The sequence below is a fragment of the Medicago sativa genome, chromosome 6 (assembly GCF_051527215.1).
Source record: "Medicago sativa cultivar Bolivia chromosome 6, Bolivia_mono, whole genome shotgun sequence".
In the NCBI taxonomy this organism is placed as follows: Eukaryota; Viridiplantae; Streptophyta; class Magnoliopsida; order Fabales; family Fabaceae; genus Medicago; species Medicago sativa.
The window spans coordinates 22,282,534-22,301,007 of NC_140754.1; the positions used below are offsets into that span (position 1 = coordinate 22,282,534).

The 18,474-nt window shown below is 35.2% G+C and overlaps 2 protein-coding genes across 3 annotated transcripts; both read right to left on the reverse strand.

The window, feature by feature from the left end:
* Positions 1-1,320: 1,320 nt before the first annotated feature.
* LOC146913737 (apyrase 2-like) lies at positions 1,321-8,842 on the reverse strand. 2 transcript variants are annotated; one of them, XR_015013795.1, is made up of 10 exons: positions 8,373-8,842; positions 6,812-6,940; positions 6,680-6,736; positions 6,494-6,586; positions 2,744-2,949; positions 2,487-2,578; positions 2,176-2,393; positions 1,883-2,072; positions 1,549-1,777; positions 1,321-1,413 (listed from the first exon to the last, which is right to left on the reverse strand). XR_015013795.1 is itself a non-coding variant. In XM_085716950.1 (9 exons), exons 1-9 carry the CDS (start codon positions 8,721-8,723, stop codon positions 1,662-1,664), a joined length of 1,452 nt encoding a protein of 483 aa, XP_085573076.1. In that variant the 5' UTR covers positions 8,724-8,842; the 3' UTR covers positions 1,321-1,661. The 2 variants fall into 2 exon arrangements, 1 of the variants encoding a protein (XP_085573076.1); XM_085716950.1 differs by having other exon boundaries at positions 1,321-1,777.
* A 1,045-nt stretch (positions 8,843-9,887) lies between these two features.
* Positions 9,888-15,208, reverse strand: LOC146913738 (aquaporin SIP1-1-like). The gene is made up of 3 exons (XM_085716951.1): positions 14,531-15,208; positions 13,380-13,652; positions 9,888-10,298 (listed from the first exon to the last, which is right to left on the reverse strand). Exons 1-3 carry the CDS (start codon positions 14,843-14,845, stop codon positions 10,134-10,136), a joined length of 753 nt encoding a protein of 250 aa, XP_085573077.1. The 5' UTR covers positions 14,846-15,208; the 3' UTR covers positions 9,888-10,133.
* Between the last annotated feature and the right edge of the window lie 3,266 nt (positions 15,209-18,474).

Below are 18,474 nucleotides of genomic sequence, written 5' to 3' on the forward strand. Positions count from 1 at the left end.
CACGATTTTGAAAGGATCTGAAATGCTATTTAAGCACTCTTTGACCCATTTTTTGAGCAAGCTTGGTGAATATCATGGAAACCAAAGGAGAGAACTTTTAAGGTATTTAGATACTAAAGGTTGAGGGTCTTTGGGTGAGGTTCAAAACTTTGAGATGTGAATCTTGGAGAACCAAAAGAGGGGGCTCTTGGGAAGATGGTTGGTGCCTTTTAGGGAGAGATTCATGGGGTCGGGAAACACATTAATGAAGAGTCTTTGTGAGCAACTTGGGTGAGTCTTGGAAAACCAAAAGAGAAGATCTTTAAAAAATCAAAGGCTATGGGTTGATTCTCTTTTGGGGGTTAGATTCTAGAGTGAGAAATAATTGAAAAACATTTTGGGTGAGTGAAATCATTGAGTCTCTAGTTCTTGGGAGAAGATTGGAAAAATGCTAGAAATCATGTTTGTTACTGGATAGCTTGTTGAAGCTAATTTCTTCGAACCATTTTGCATCTCTTTGTAAAGAACTCATTGATACCGGATTGAAGAGATCAATCTCTCCTCTAGAGTAGGTCATTGTTGGACCGTACTGGGTAAAGATTTCTTGGTGTGTTGTTTTCTTTTCTCTACCCTCTTGTTTATTTTTTTATTCGACTGTGATTTTGCTTTACACTTGGTTTCTAGATTGGATCTAGATTGTTGTTGTTGTTGCTTGTGGCTATTTTGGTTATTAGTTGACACTAATACTTACTCCACGATTCTAAATTTTATTGATGTGAGATTTGAAGTTACCGAATTCACGAATCCATCTCAAGTTTTATAGTAACCATCACTTTCGTAAATACTTTAAGCACATCATAACAAATCAACAAATCCCAAGTTTGTTAAAATAACAATTCTTTAATTTTTTTTTTTTTTACTCTACACATTACTCACTTTAAAATATCTAAATTCTTGATTTTAAGTCCACATTACTCACATTAAAAGATCTAAATTCTTGATTTTAAGTCCACATTTTCTTAAAATCACATGTTTTGGAAGTGTACTTCCAAACTATAATTTTTTTTTTAAAGGTACATTATCGAATAACACAAAAATTGTACTTTTTACAAAAGCGTACATCTAAAATTATCTTGGAGGCAAGAAAAGTTTCTCCCAAATAGTCTCTTTTTTTTTTTTTTGGGTTCCACAAATGTGTTGGAGCAACAAGTTATACTCCTGCAATTAATTTTTGTTATTTATATTTGTATTTAAGATGTGACTTTAGTCAATTATGTAAAACCTAACTGACTAGAGGTATCAGAAGCCCATGATATCAAGATAAGAAAACACACATTAAGCTTAGCTAATCAATAAATAATTTTTTTTTCTTTCTTTAAATAGAATGAAAGTTTCCAGGGATGTTACATTGATCACTACATTCATCTCTGAAGACTACAAAAAATACACAAACACAATGAATATAAATTAGTATTTCAAAGCTGCAAAATAATTACAAATGGAAAATAATGAAGCCATCTTCTATAGTTTGTTCTTTAAGTGTAGGCTCATTTACAGTCGAATTTTTACCTGATTGTGATTCTGATCATCATGAATGACGGTAATTTCTCCTTCAAGGAACTCTTGAAGTCCTGATAAAACTCATGTTCCAAAATTTTAAGGCATTGGTTCTTATACTTGTGTCATCGTATAGATGATACAGCTTCTATGGCGCTGCCTAGGGGCCATGCAGCTTCAACAAGAGAATCGTGATATTTAACTTGCTTCACTAATGTAATATCCTGCAATGGATCAAGGCCTGCCAACAAAGGGAAAGAAATCAGTGCAGGAAGATAATTTCATAGATTTTGCGAAAAAGCATCATCGTCGTGCACAACTGTTCCAAAACCAGAACAAAACATACCGAATCCATCAACAAGCAATGTATACTGGTATACAAGATCCATGCATAAATATGGAAGGTTCCCATCGTCAACAAATGGATACGTCAATTTGGCATCTTCGAGTTTTGTTTGACAAGCTTGTTTTGCAGCATTCTTAAAATCCACAGGACGAACTTTTGCAACGGGTGACTTTGGATTAGCAAAACCAGCCTAGGAATAAATAGTATGATCATTAGCATGGCAATGTTGTTGCATTAAATCAAGGGATTAATATAATTATTTGGACTAAAGATTGACTTTAGTAATAGAATACCTGAGCAGCCCGGTCGAAGAAAAATGAAGCGACAAAAAGGTTCTTCTGTCCATCGCCGCCGCCACCATTCCATATCCCACCAAAAGTACACTTCATATGTGCACAAGTTGATTCATTAACTGTGAGAGCATTAAGAGCTATGCTTTTGCATTCATTCAAGTTTGAGCCAGAAGGGGAGGATGATGCATTAAATGACTTTCCTCCATACTTGTAAGATCCTAAAGATAAAAAAAATTATATTTAAGAAAAATACTATTTGTTTCTGGCATCAACTCAGAATCTGGTATAAAGAAAGCAAAAGCTATATTTACCATCATAGCCAGCTAAGATGCAAGGGTTTCCAAAATCATCAGAAGCCTTTAAAATCTCTGCACGAGCTGCTAGTAAACCATAGCGCAAGTAACTGAAATCAAAATATTAAAAATTAGTGACCATGGAAGATGAAATTGAATTGCAGAGCATTTATCACTCTGAAAATCACGGTAAACATTACAACAGTAACTTGATACCATATCCTGAAAAAACATAAAATCTCAAATTGCCATGTCAACAGCTTAAGAAGAAAAACCTGTGAACATAGAGGTAATATTTTCTTCCCCTTAGGAACATCTCCTTGACATAGGGTTCTCCTCCATCAGGTACTTTTGGAGCTTCGGCAGCACTTGTCTCTGAGATGGCGTATGCCATTTGAACAGATCCGCCTCCAAGATCAACCACCCCAACAGTTTCTGAATAATCTCTTCCCAACTTTCCCAATAGATAGTTAATAGTCACCTAAAATAAAACAAAAAGCAATCGTAAGACAAAATAAATGCTCCAAAAATGTTTCTATGCAATGTATGGCTTTAGTTACTAGGATGGTATATGAACTGTGTCGGTGTATCTTAACAGGGCCGTCCCTATAAAACTGGAGGCTCGGCTCTCGTAGTAAAAATAGGCCCCTAATAAAAAAAAACGCACAATATTTTTAAGAGATTAATCTTTTATTTAAATTGAAAATAACACTCTTATAATGGTTATTAGCCACCGAAATTAAAATTAGCAATTATTTTTACTAAAGACGTGCTTGTTAATGAAAATAGATGACAAAAAATTCAAGATATATAATAGTTTTCTACATTCATAGATAATTTTGAAATGCATTTTAAGTTGTAATGGCCTAGTAGTTGTGTATGTAATTGAGACTTTTATATTTGGTTCAAATTCACACAAATTCTCGGGATTGAACCTCAAGACCGATGACTCAAGTGCATTCTATTTTACTACTAAACTATTCCAATATATCTATTGATTTTTTATATTTTATTTTATATATCTAACACTTTTGAGTGCTATATTAATCTATTTATTTTTGAGGCTCCTAAGATTGCGAGGCCCGGCACCGTAGCTCACCTTGCACATGCCAAGGGCCGGGCCTGTATCTTAACAACTTGAAATGACAGGTCAGATCTCAAGCTTTCCAGATTACCATTTTCTTTACTTCCAATACAGATATAGAGAACATATTTGTCTCCTAATAAATAGGAGTTCCTATAAGAAGATGCTCTTCCAAGGGTTTCCCCTTTTTACAATAGAAGAGCCACTATATTCACTAGATGTATTTCTTTGAACTAATCAACTACCCTATTTAATCCTAACTACCCTTTATTCTTTGTCCTAACAATACCGCTTCCCCTAAAATTTTACAACTTAAATCACTTTCCATTAAAACAAAATCATCTACCCCTGGGATCTCCCCATTGGGAAAATGAACATAAAACATATGTAATCCGCCACCTCCAATTTTCTGGAAAAGCAAGCCAGTTCTGCAACTTTGGTTTGTCTCCTAATCCTTGCTTGCACATGCATCCTCTCTTGCCATCTCCAGGCATTCCCAACAAATATTTTTCCTTGAAATGTGGAGCTTTATCTGTGTGTTCTAAGACAGATTGTTCTCCATACTTTCTCCTTTCTATTAGGTACTCGGGCTTTGATTATTAAGTTAAAAAAATGGGCTTGCTTGAAAAACATTGCTTATTTTCCATGCTTAAGCTAGAAGAACCCACATGCAAAAAACAATTTGGCTTGGTCCATTAGTGCAATAATTAAGTTCAGTTGGCTTAATGGCCCCCTTTTCTTGGTCTAGATGATTCTCAAAACTGGAATCCTGAATTCTATTGTTTCACTATCTTGCAATTTGTCTATTTACCATGAAAATATATTGTTGTCTTCTACAATATTTGGTTGCTATTTGATTACTTCTCTATTAGGACATTGGAAAATTACAAAATAAGTAATTAGATCAGATTATGTTGATATTTTATTTACTGCCTTTAAGGAGTGAATATTTGCTTTCAATTGCTTCCAATTCCATTTAGACAACTTTCTATCTTTAGATGATTTGTTGAGACATTTGTTGTAATTAGCCTGATGTAGAACCAGCTGTAAATTGTGTACATAATCATGCCTTTGTGCATCAATAGAAGTACGCAATTCTGCCTCATCCTATTTCCTTATGGAAGACGAAAAGGTTGAAGGCAGCAAGATAGATGATAAAAACATTAAGAATGAAAGTGGTTCTCAACTCTCAATCAAAGAAACAGATCTCTCCATATGATCTGTAGTCTAGTAACTCAGGAAACATCATAACCCAGGTACAACTGAAGGGTGGAAGTTATGATGAATGGGCATGTGCAGTCTGATGCTTGTTGAGGGTAAGAAGAAAGTTTCAATTTGGTTAATACCTCCTGATTAAAATCTCTGTCCTTTCGGGTGTCTTTTGTTATTAAAAATCAAATCTCGAAAACAATATGTTCAAAGTCATTGCCTCCTGCTGTTTACTACCCCTGATTCTTGGCGAATTTCTCGATCTGTTTTACTGGTAGTCAAAGGGACGATGTAAATACAGAATTACCCCGATTGGTGGTATACTGCGTAAGGTAATAATCAAGGGGTTCAAATCAGCATTCAAAAACTTGATTCCAGTAATTCAGAATGACCACGGCACCCTGTCAGAATCGTTTTGGTATTCGACTTTGGGACATGGAAAGAGTTTTTCAGAGTGGTCCTTGGCTGATTGACAACTTCAAGCTGATTTTGAAGCTGGCTTTTGAGGAGGAAACTCAGACAGTGCCTCCGGATGCTGTGGAAATACGGACTCAAATCCATCAGCTTCCCTTTGGATTCATGACGGAGCACATTGGAATTTTGGAGGGCAGTCGCATTGGAAAGTTTATCAAATATGATGAATATAACAATGTTGGTGCTTGGAAAGAGTTTATGAGAGTGAAGGTTGCGATGAATGTTCATGAACCTTAGAAGAAAAGTTGGAGTTTTGAAAGGATTGAAGGTGGCACGGTGACCGTCCATTTCAAGTATAAGAAGTTTGGAAATTTCTGTTGTGTGTGGTGTTCTGGGCCACACTGAAGTCCTGTCCTAACAAAGTTGAGCCAGGCTACGTGCAGGTAGAGAAAGGATGGGGTCACTATCTGAGGGCGCACCTTGGAGGTTCAGGGAGCAGCGCCGCCACTAACAGATGGTTGCGAGGCGGTTGTGTCTGCCACTTAATTTATAGTATTCCCCCTTCAGTTTGAGAATTAACAGTAATGCCATTATTGTTTCCGGCTCCTACGTTTCTTCCTCCGGCGTAGACATGATCACCTTGTAGCCATCTGTTAGTTGTGGCTGGCGCTCTGGTAGTGACGCCATCCTTTCTCTACTCTACCTCCTCGTAGCCTGGCTAAACTTTCTTAGGACAGAAAGCTTCAGTGTGGCCCAGAACACCACATACAAAACAAAAATTTCTAACCTTCTCTACTTGAAATGGACGGTCACCGTGCCATCTTCAATCCTTTCAAAACTCCAGCTTTTCTTCAAAGGTTCATGAACATTCATCAGAACCCTCACTCTCATATAATTCCTCCAAGCACAAGCATTGTTATATTCATAATATGGGGGAAGGACGAGTATTATTAATAGTATTTCTAGCCAACTAGTCACAGAGATAGACACTATCAAAACCATTACGAATTGGAAGCTATCTGATTCTGATCTATGCAGTGCTGTCAAATAGCAGCTGTAGCGGCACTTTAGCGGTATAGCACAGAAGAATTTGAGCGAACTGTTATTGTTCCGCGACACGCAATTTAGTACAAGGTGTTGTCAAGTAGCAGCTATAACACTGTAGCATAGCGTAATTTGAACGACGACTATTTTCCGCAATCCGTGATTGACAGCATTGGATTGATGTCACTAAAAGATTGTCAATCCTCATCTAACCTAATTTCTAAATGCATTTAAAAGTTATAAAGCCAATCAGCAATAATTTCATGAAACATACCCATTGAAAAGCACCTTCTTGGTTTCCATCTAGCACAGCAACAGCATTAGGCTCGGATTTTAGAGTACTTCTTTGCTTAAGCAAATCTCGGACCTTACATTAACAAATCATGAAAGCAGCATTAGAATTTTGAGTGTATGTTAGAAAGCAACATTAGAATGCTGAATATCACCAAGCAATATTTACCGCTTGCAAGATCCTATCAGAAGCATCCCCTTCCAAAGCCCTCAATCCTGCAGTTGCCTGCATTAGCATCATTTCATTAGGATACATATAATTCATATGAATAAAAAAATTATAAATAAAAACTATACGCACCCCAACTCTAACAGGTGTCATGGAGCGAAACTCCATAGGAACAACACTTTCCGCTTTATCCAAAAGAGAAACCAGAGATTTTGCTGCCTGTTGTGGATCCTGTGCATAAGCACTCAAACCAGGTTTTATCTGTAACACAATAAAAATTGTTAGCACTAGTTAATAGAATCATGTTTTACATTTGAAAGATAAAATAAAAAATTTGGTTGAAAAAAATATGTTTAATTTAGAATTTAATCCTTCAAATCTTTACCTGGAGAAAAACTGACTAAAAATTGAGGAACCCCAAACACATATATCACATTTTCTTCAATTAAATATATCAAAATTTACTTAACCATAAGTTTCTTGCAAGTGGTTTAACTGATTAAGGATGAATATATTATTCAATTAAAAAATGTTATGTTTGATTAATGGAAGGTACTCAAAACTCAAAATCATGTATGTTTAGACACAACACACAGGCATTGGAACACATTAAAGGAAGGATCAAATTACATTGCTTAGATAGTATTGCACAACTTGGAGCATACCTTCAATGTAGTGTTAAAAAAAATTTAATCAGTGTAGTCAATCATAGATCACAGAAAATAGTGATTTGTTTAAACTCTGCTACGCTACAATGCTATCGTGCCTCTATAGCCAGTACTAAATAGCGTATCGCGGCTATTTGTTCAAATTACTACATAGAGCCAATATTACTAATTTTAGGAACAGTTCTTATACTGAAACAGTTATAAGGCCAAAAAGTGATGAATTGTGAGACCCCTTAACGTAAATTAACAACACAACTATGATTCTTGCATTGGAGTAAAAATGAATAAATGTTCTTAAATCTCATGCGACAACTTGAGCCCACCAAAACAACTTAAATACATCAAACATTGTTCTTTTTTCTCTTTTTGTAGATTGAGTGACAAACACCGCCTGAAAACTCACACACACACAGCGAAGATCCCGGATTTGAACCTACGTAACTACAAACAATATCCAGCCTAACAATCTCAGCTTTGTTTGTAGCACTAGATGAGGGATACAACAATGCTTATACATCCCATTAGAATAAGTAACAAGTCTAATTAACTAACTAGTGTAACTGACTATTGTGACTAACGATTACATCTAATACGTTGAGCTAGACCTTAAAGACACATCAAACATTGCTATTAATCTCCATATGCTTGTTGCTTATTATCATATCATATACGTAAATTTTACAAAATCCATACTTGAATTGAAAGCTTATACTATATAAATCATCTCTATAAAGTTTCTACATAAATCTAAATCATTGAGTTACATCAAAACTAACAACATTCATCGCAGATACTTACGATCTCTATAGCATTTTTTATCAACGTTTCAATTATGTTATTTTCTCAAATTACCATCAGTGTCAACATTTTAGTGTCAGTGTTTGGTGTCACTATCATGCGATTATATTCAATTATGTCATTTTCTCAAATTACTCGTGTCAAAGTGTCAGTGCCACCGTCGTATATGTGTCAGTGCTTCATAGATTATGATTCATTAAAAAACGAAAATCACCGGTTACACAAACCTGCACGAAAACCTCGAGATCATTACCAATTTTCACAAGCTCAAGATTCCGATCAAACCGAAAAACATGAACACGACTACCAGAACTTCCAGCATCAAAAACAACAGCAAACGAATCAGAAATTTTCCGATCAGGCGAAATCTTCCGATGCGTGAGAGCATAATCTTCAATGGATTCGTTCGAAGAAGTGGAAGGCATGATGTAGAGTATGAGTGTAACGAGGAGTAGAGGAAGTGCGAGCATTAGAAACGCGCCGCGGATTTGGTAGAACTTGTCGCTGAAGGAAGATGATGACTCCGGCGATGGTGGATGGCCGGAGTTTTTGAGCATTTTGGTGGTTTCGAGGTCCATTTTGACGGTGGTGATTGGTAACGGAATATCCCCGGCGGTGGTGACCGGTAACGGAATTTCCCGGTGGTGGATTTAACTGTTTTGTTAGGTAGTTTGAAGTGAGTGGTTTTAGTTGTGTTAAAGTGAAATGAAGAAAAACGACGACGTTTTATGGATTCGAAAAATGACAATGGGAAGTGAAAATGATGCACTTTGATTATTCTAAGAGGAGTTAGATTTGCTTTGTCTCATTGTCTCGGATTCGATTTTCGATTTTTCGGTGTCGGTTTTTGTGGATCACTCATTTAGTTTTAAATAGGCTTTGTAAGTGAACGATAAGATTGAATTCTTCGGATTAGTTGGTCCCCGTGCTAGATATGAAGTTTATTTAAAAAGAGAAAAGAGTTACTCCCTCGTCTCAAATTAAACGTGGTCATCTTTGAATTGAGCACGATTTTTAAGAAAATGATAGTTATGTTGATTTTAATGATTAAATTAGTTAGGTTCTTAAGAAAAGATTATGAAGCATGGACTGATTTAGGTATTGTTCCTCCGTAATCGTAGTTATGAATATTTCTTAACGAGTTTTAATATGATCATATTTATAAGTTATCATATCTTGTAAAACATGAGCAACACTGAATTCTATAAGCGTCCAAACCTCTATTTCGCCTGCATGTTGTCTTCCTTGTTTTACCCTTCCTTTAAGGGGTTGTTGTCTAACAAGTGCATAATGTCCATCAAAACGTACCTATAATTTATCAACTTATATAACCACCGTAATTTACAACTAAAAAATCTACCACCACTGAAAAATCCACCACCATAACAACCAGCGAAAAATCAACATAATTATATAAGTTACGGTGGTGGTAGATTTTCGGTGGTTGTTACGTTTGCCCCTCCTTTACTCTAGTGATCACATAATTTTACCGGGTCCCAAATTACTCTCTCCGTCTATTTTAATTGTCACTCTAACATTTTTTCTCCGTTTTAATATAATTAATTACTTCACTAACTACAATTAATATAAGGGTTTTAGTAATAGATAATAATTTTACCATTAAAATCAACCAAACTAGTCGGTTCTTCAAGAACTAGCACAATCCTTAAAGGACGATTATAATGAAACGGAGGGAGTATATAACTTGCAAATTCAACACACCAAAGAAATAACAAAAACTATTGAACAAATTACAAAATGCTTTCATTGATGGAAAAGAGATCTGAATTAAATTGTTTCAAAATTATTGAATCATTCTATTACATGAAATGGACCTGATAACAAAATTATATTATCAGATGAAAGCTAAAGTCCTATAAAGCAGCAAAATACACGAGAATGAACAAGAAGTGATTTTACAAGAAAAAGTGATTATACTAAAAAAAAAGTTACTTATTAATAACAGCTTGTATAGGAACCATTATTTACTATGCCTCTTTACGCTTTTTCTGTTTTTTTACCACTTGTTGTGGCGGGAAAACAGCACGAAACATCCAAGCAGCAAGTATTGCTCCAATGAATGGACAAATCCAGTAAACATAAAATTGATCCCATGTGTGGTGCCAGTTGTCTAAGTATGCCCAACCATATGCCTGCAAAAATAAAAAGTATACCAATCATTAACATGGTTATCAAATAGAGATTCAAATTGCGAATCAAAGACCTATTTTTTGAATTGTGAATCGAAAATTATAATGAATCGTAAGATATATTATCAATAAAAATAATGGATATAGCAAATATAAGCTTATTTTTCAGCTACTAACGTCCGAATAATTCGAGTCATAAATCTAATGACAAAAGAAAAGCTACTGGTTATACAAAATTGACAAAATAAAGTGGTCGGCTACACTAAAGAGGTGATGATTCATTGTAGTGAATCGGGATTTAAGATGACATTCGTGTTCAAAATAGAAACACTAGAGATTTCTATCGACCTAACGTCTGAATAATTCAAGTCATAGATCTAATGACAAAAGAAAAGCTACTGGTTATACAAAATTGACAGAAACATCGTGATAGGCTACACTAAATAGGTGATTATTCATTGTAGTGAATCGGGATTCAAGATGAGATTCATGTTCAAAATAGACACTCACACAAGAGATTTGTATCTTTTTGATTCAATTTAATATCAAATCAAGATACGTCTCGCATGTTTTGTATGATACCGCTAACCATGATTCCTCGTACATCTATGCACGGTACACCCCAAAAGGAACTTATATTATCATCAAATGGTAATGATCACAAGCAAAAAATTGTCAAAAGGATTAAGGATTATCATCATGAGAACGATTAAAATCACGAGAACTTCAAAGAAGTAAGCTACAATGCATGGAGTAAGACTTAATTATTGATTGCTATATTGACTATTAGAAAGTCAATCATAGCATGCTTTCTTTCAAGCTAACAGATTTACATCTACCATACCAATGACATTCAATGAAATGGTTATGAAGTTTGTAGTTGTAGGTAAGATGTTTGCCGTGAAACTAATCATAGCCAAATTAAAGCAAGATTAGAGTAGTTCATCTAGGATTTTTTTAAAGACAATAAAAATTAATGTGAGTAGGAAATCCTGATATATCCTGTATAACACGGCAGTAAAAGAAACATACTGTCGATAGTTTACAGTTGACACTTGATGATAATGCTATCGTTAACAGTATATCGCTTTGGAACTTTTTCCTTGTGCACGATAGAGGAGGAAGAGGATGAAAATTTGCCACCAGTGTACCAATATCATACTGACACAGATACAGCATACATGCACGACACTAACTTGTAAATATTGACGGTAATTTAAGAAAACAGAAGTGATTGAATCTAATTACTATGTTGGTGTCATGTTTTGTCAGCAGTGTTGTCCATGGTGGATAGCCAAAATCCTGCCATACCGGCCGCTTTGTGGCACCGTCATAGCAGATTATAGTGGGAAAACCCACCATATCGGCTGACATTTACCATTGCCGCGAGTCCGAAAACCGCCACCGATATCCTCCATGGCATCAATATTCGATAAAACTGTGTGTCAACACTAACTACATGTTTTCAATCTGAAGTGTTGGTGCTACATAGATCAGAACTAACTCAAACTATTGAGAAAGTGCAGTCCGAGCCAAACTATAAAGAAAGAGGATTTGCATAGATGCATAGGTGCTGGCACATTAATGTTGGACAAATATAGCAATCGTACAAGAAAAAAGAATTACAAAAACAAATGGAACTAAAAAAAATTAGAACGAACAATGCCATAGTAAACTATGATCAGGTTTCCCCTCATTTTAGGTGACCGTCCTATCCTGATTCAAGGGTGTAGATGGAAGATCGGTGATGGCTCTAAGATGCAGGCTATGCCTGATTCGTGGACTAGACATTCCACAACAAACTGGTTGCCCTCTGTGTTGGAGGACCATTTTATTTTGTGTGAGGACATGTGTGGCGCGGACACGATTAAATCCGGATACAAGGTTTGAATGGCTATGATTTTAAATTTATCACACAATGTGGTTCCGGGAGGTTGGAACTCTATCTGGAAAATTAAGCACCACCGAAGGTAAGGAATTTGAGGCGTATTTGTATTTGTAGAGAAGGCCTACCAACTAGAATGAGATTCCAATCAAAAGGAGGGGGTCTGTCCTCTTGTTCTATGTGCAACGATGGAGATGAGGATGATTACCATGTGCTCTTTGAGTTTGCAGTGAGTAAGCAGGTGCGGGAAGCGGCTGCTTTGCTGGGGATTATGTATAAATGGCTGCAGTCTGGCTCTCCAAACATATTCTGATGGACATAAGTACTCATGAAGAGAGTGACATAAGTAGTAAGCTAGAAATGGTAATTCAGTGTATTTGGTAAAACCGGAATAGTTGGATTTGGAACCAGGCGAAACTTACAGCAACACATGAGTATGTTAGCTGCTTGTTGCGTGCATATCGGTTGAACGCTAAGGAACCTCACGGTGCTAAAGTAGTAAGGGCTGTTACCGATTACGTTATTTGGACAAAGCCATCTCAAGCGTGGGTGGTGAAATGCAATGTTTTTCTAATAGGAGTTCATAGCAGGCTCGGTTTTGTTGCAGCCTTCACATCCTGGACAGATGAGGCTATGCAGGTAAAAGAGGGCGAGGCAGTGGCACTACTTGGAGTCATAAAATGGGTGAACATCATGGGATTTCAACATGCTAATTTTGAGACTGATTGCAAACTTCTCATTGATGCTATCCTCGGGTCTTATTGTGAGATTAGCGAGTTTGGACTTTGGTCTATTGTTTTAGACATCAAACACTTTTTATCTATAAATTCCGACTTTTTGGTGAAGTTTATTCGGCGACAAGAAAATATGGTTTATTTATGAAGTGAGAGATAGTGTTCTAACCTTAAATCAAATAGATATCATACATAAGCAAAACAGATTAGGCCACCCACATGATTAACAACCAAAAAGGTAGCTAAGACAGATTAACAACTTCAAAGTTTCAAACTTTAGGCACATATCAGAATATTTTTTTTTTTTTTTGAAAAAGACATCAGAATATATTAAAAAAGGAATAAAAGAGAATTTAGGCCACCCTCATGATAAGATGATGTAAGCATACGAAAACCAGTACACTGAAACACATACGGAAACAATGATAACATGAAAAACGGTGAATGAAAAAATGAATCACTTACAAGGATAGGATTCATTGATGGTCCAGTGTAAGCAGAACCGATGAGAATCATAGCTACGGTCGACACGGACATCAACAAAGTCTTCATGAACTCACTACGAGGACCTCTGAGCAAGATGAAGAGAACAGCAAAAGTGATTGAAAATGTCAACACTCCTTCTGCAATAGCTCCAGTATGCAAATCAACCTTCAAAGCAGGTCCTCCAATCATGTGACTATATTTTGATGGTATTAATTCCTTAATTGCCTTAGCACCAGCCACTGCACCTAATGCCTGTGTAACATAACTCGTTAATTCACTTCAATCTATATAAATTTCTCTAATAAGATGCTCAAATTCTATAAAGAAGCAAAACAAAACCAACACAAGTCACAAGTTAAGCCCTGCAACTACAATTGTCATATGGTTAAAGAAATTTCTGAAAACGCTTGATGACTGCAAAATTTCAGGTCAACATAGGCTATGTTTTCCATGAAATCTACGTGTATCCTCTGCAATCCAGATCGAGATTGGGACCGAGAGAGCAAGAAGGATATGACATCTCTCCAAGTAATATATTTTCTATAAGGATCTCTGCTAAAGAGATATGAAGCACATACACGAACACCAGACATGCCGACAAAAGTAATAATTTTGACGTGTCTGTATCGGATACCGAACACGCCTTCAATCATAAGTGTATGTGCTACATAACTTAAGAGTATCTGAATACAGTACACATTCTTCTAACTTGCAGACCTAACATAATTTCACTAAGCCAGCCTATTGGGTTTGACAACATACCTATAAGGCTATAACATTAAGTGCATGTTCGGATTCACAATGAATTTGGAAAAATCACGATATGCCACCGTGATTTTGACAAAAACTACACTTTTTTAGTTTCAACAATATCAGTGTCCGTGTCATCGTTATTTCATCGAAATTTATCGTGATCTATGAAGAACTGACACGACATAGACACCGGATACAACAGTAGAAATAATTTGAGAAGATGATTGTTTGAATGTAATCACATGTATCAGTGTCGTGCCGGTGTTAGATGCAAACACATATCCGATACGAAACTCACCTTAACATAAATCATCTAAAATCATAATCCAAAATCCAAAAATAAAAAATAAAAAGACCCTTTTGAAATAAATAAAAACCTGAGCAGGGAAACGAATAGCCATAGAGACAAGAGTATCAGAACCAAGACCAGCAGCATAGAAAGAAGCATTTCCTGTAGGGTTGAAACTTGCACCACCCAAAGCATTACCAATGGCAGTAAAAGTAAAGATAATTATGAATATTAGCAATGTTGTAATTATAATAAATGGATAATTAACACCATTATATGTCACAAATTGAAGATCAAAAGCTTTCATAATTTCTGTTGTGACTAATCCAAGTGTTGAAGATATAAACATCCATGTAAAAGTCAACACAAAATCTCCTATTGCTGCTTTTATTGGATTCACCATTTTTTGATTAGATCACACTCTAATATCAAAAAATCAACAAAGTTTCTTGTTTCTTTGATCTTTGTTTGTGAATTTTTAATATGGTAAAAATTGTGACAAATAAGAGAGAAGAAAATAAATAGATCAAAAAATCAACAAAGTTTCTTGTTTCTTTGATCTTTGTTTGTGAATTTTTAATATGGTAAAAATTGTGACAAATAAGAGAGAAGAAAATAAATAGATGTTTGGTTTTGGATCATAGAATATAGATATTAAAAGTATATAGATTGACTTAAAATTTAAGGAAGTTCCGGAATATGTGTTCAGATTCATAGGATGATATTGATGATGCATAGCACTATCTTAGGATAACAACTAAATGCCAAAAACAGAAATATATGTGGTCCCTTAAATTAGATCCAATAATAAAGCACCGATATGTACAATTTTATCTCCCTAGAAAAAAATGTACAATTTTATCATAACACAAATTTTATTACTACCACTAGCGAAAACACGAGCACGTCTTTCCGCTCTATTTTTACTGTGCTAATTATGAATTTATGAAATTTTGATTTTGATTAAAACTAAAAATGTAAATTTTGTTGATTTCTAATTATGACAAACCAAATTAAACATGATTATCTTTTTTTTTTTTGTGGTGGCCGAGGGTTCAAACCTCGAACCTTGCATATTTTATTCATTGTCCATACCAACTGAGCTAAGCTCACGAGGACATGATTATCTAATATCTTTTGTGAGAAACGGGAACTTTTCATATCAGTCATTAGATTTAATTAATGTATAAGATTTAATTATTTGTTTAAAACCTCTCGTGTCGTGTGTACTCACCCTAAAATATTTGACGCTCAGTTTATTGGTTCTCTCCAACATTCCAAATCTTTACCGGATTAGGTTTTACCTAATCTTTACCAGATTAGGTAGTTTCTCTAAAAAAAAACGTGAACAGAAAGGACTAAAAATAGGAACGGAGCAAAACATAGGTGACCAAATTGGTATATAAGTTAGCTTTTTTTTTAGAGAAATTAACAGAAAGGACTAAAACTAGTGACGGAGCAAAACATAGGGGACCAAATTGAGACAATCAATTAAGTTAAGGGACCGGCTGATTGAATAAGCCTAAAAAAAACTTACTTGTATTTTCAAAATACTCAAAGTGACGGTTCATGAAGGTAGGTTCAGTCGTAGGGAATTGAGTCACTCTTAAAATCGGAGTTCCATTTATGTTGTCAATGTAAGACCTTATTTGGCGAATGATCTATAAATACTTTTTTAGGTGTTTTTTTTTAATCTTAATGCAAATATTTTATGACTTATTTGTAAAAAAAAAAATATATATTAAAAGACTAACTTGTTATAATCATATAATTTATAGTACCGCAAATGATATTTGACCAAATGATAACCTGATATTCTAAAAATATGTCAAAATATTACAAAATGACAAAGATGGGATTAACTTGTCCAGTGAAAATATTTTTCCCGTGTTTTGTTAAGCATCAGGGATAAATATTTCTCCCATATTTTTTTGTATATTATTGATAAGTGAAATGTATTTATTAATATTTTTACTTTATACTAAATATTGAAACAATTGTCAATTTCATCGGGTTACCTAAAAAAAATCATAGGAAGGTGGTTTTATAGTATCCAATAGAATGAGATAAAAACACTTGAACATCATAAAACTAATTTTTAGTAAATGTAAATTAAATATAGAACTTTTTGTTTTGCATTGTAAATATAGAACTCGTTTGTTAAGGATTAATAAATTGATTTTGATATTCAATTTAAAGATTATTTTTGAGATATTTAAAAAATATCAATTTTGTGTTTGTTTATCGAAATAAAAATCACTTATTTAAAAATCACCAAATTTACTTTGTTTGTTGCAAAATGATCTCCATCTTTTGATACTTTACATTTATTAAGTAAAGAAAATACGACTCCGCCGCCTCTCCCCTTACCCCCAAACTCAAACTTCCATTCCACCTCCACCAAACCGTTCAAGATGTAGCTTCAATAGTGGTGCGATGAGACTCTTCTTCGCATCACCCCTTCACTGATCTCTCAAATCTAGATCCGTTGTTGTTTCTCTTTGTCAGAACTGGTACTTTGATCTTTTTTTTGGTTGGTGAAACTTGTAACGGTCAGGTTCTTGCAACTTTGTGTCGTCGCCCGCAGAGACATCTTGTTTGATTGTTGTTCTTTAACAATGGTCGATCTATTTTCTGATGACCGTTTGTTCTCCATTCAAAAATGGCAGAACGTTGTTACAGCGTCGTCTATGGCGGCGGTCGTCCATTGTTGTCATATAAACCCATTGTTGCTCTCCAACTTCAACATCAGGGTCGGTTCTTTATCCGAAGGCACAATCCAGAATCCGCCTCTTCTTGGTGGTGGGTGATGGTTTGTGTTGATCGAAACATTGGTTGTTATAGTTGTTGATCTATTCGTCGATGTATGTGTTTGAATATCCTTTTACAGTTTTGGTTTCTCAAGATATGTGTTTCACGCGTGGTTCTGTTCCCCCAAGACCATCCTTAGCGTGGTTGTTACTGGATGTGCTTCGTAACATGTTTTCTAGGCGAGAAATGGTCATGTACTTGTTGTTCGTCTTTGCTGCGAGCGGTGTGTTCGGGTGTTACCGTGTTGGTGGTGCTCGTGGTGCTCAGACCCATTGATTGATCATCCCTCGATCTGGCCTTCAATTGGTTATGAGTTGCTTTCTGTTGGATTTGGATAGAAATGGTCGTGAAGCTTACGGTCGCAGCATAGTCGGTTGCAGGCGTAAGGGTTCTGTATCAATCTTAGCGGTCGAATCTCTCACCTTCACAAAGTTTGGTACTATATAACTTGGGGAGGTTTCAAAATCCTCATCAATATACCTGTTTGATGTTGGACTGTTTGGCTCGAAAGAGACGTTATGCTTGTTGCTGTTGTAAGTTGTTGGTTCTTGGATTCGTTATGTGTTGAAGGTTGGTCCATACACTGCACTTTAGACATCCACTAGTGTTTTTTTTTTGTTTGTATCACCTGATTGGGTTGACATACACTTTGTGTAGATTTACTGGTAAACATTATGTCCCCCCAATTTTTTTTTTTGTATTTCTTTTTTCATTTTTTAATAATATATATGAGTATCTGGCAAAGACTTGAATCTCCAATGTCTTCTAATTCTTTTTTATGTCATTGTGCTCTCGATTTACCAAAAAATCTCCATCTTTTGATACATGTTTTCCCTCCCCTCAACAAAAAATATATTTTAAAAAATGTACCAAACAAATACAATATTCTTTAAAGTATACTAGAAAAAAGACAAGCACTCACATGTCCGTCTTTTCACTCTTTTTATTGGTTAACATTTGAGAATTACTAGACTCTTGACCCGTGCTATCGCACGGGTCTTTTAGAGTTGAGACTCTAATTTTTAACAATTGATATTTAACTTAATATATTAGACTATATGAGAGTACTTGGAATTCATTAACAACAAAAGAAATTTTAGATTGTAAACCGTGCAAAACCTAAGAATGACAATCAATCTGAGACGAAGAGAGCGCTTCAAATGCTTGAGAATTTACTTATACCGAAATCGAATTTACTTTTTCAATCAAAATGAAATTACA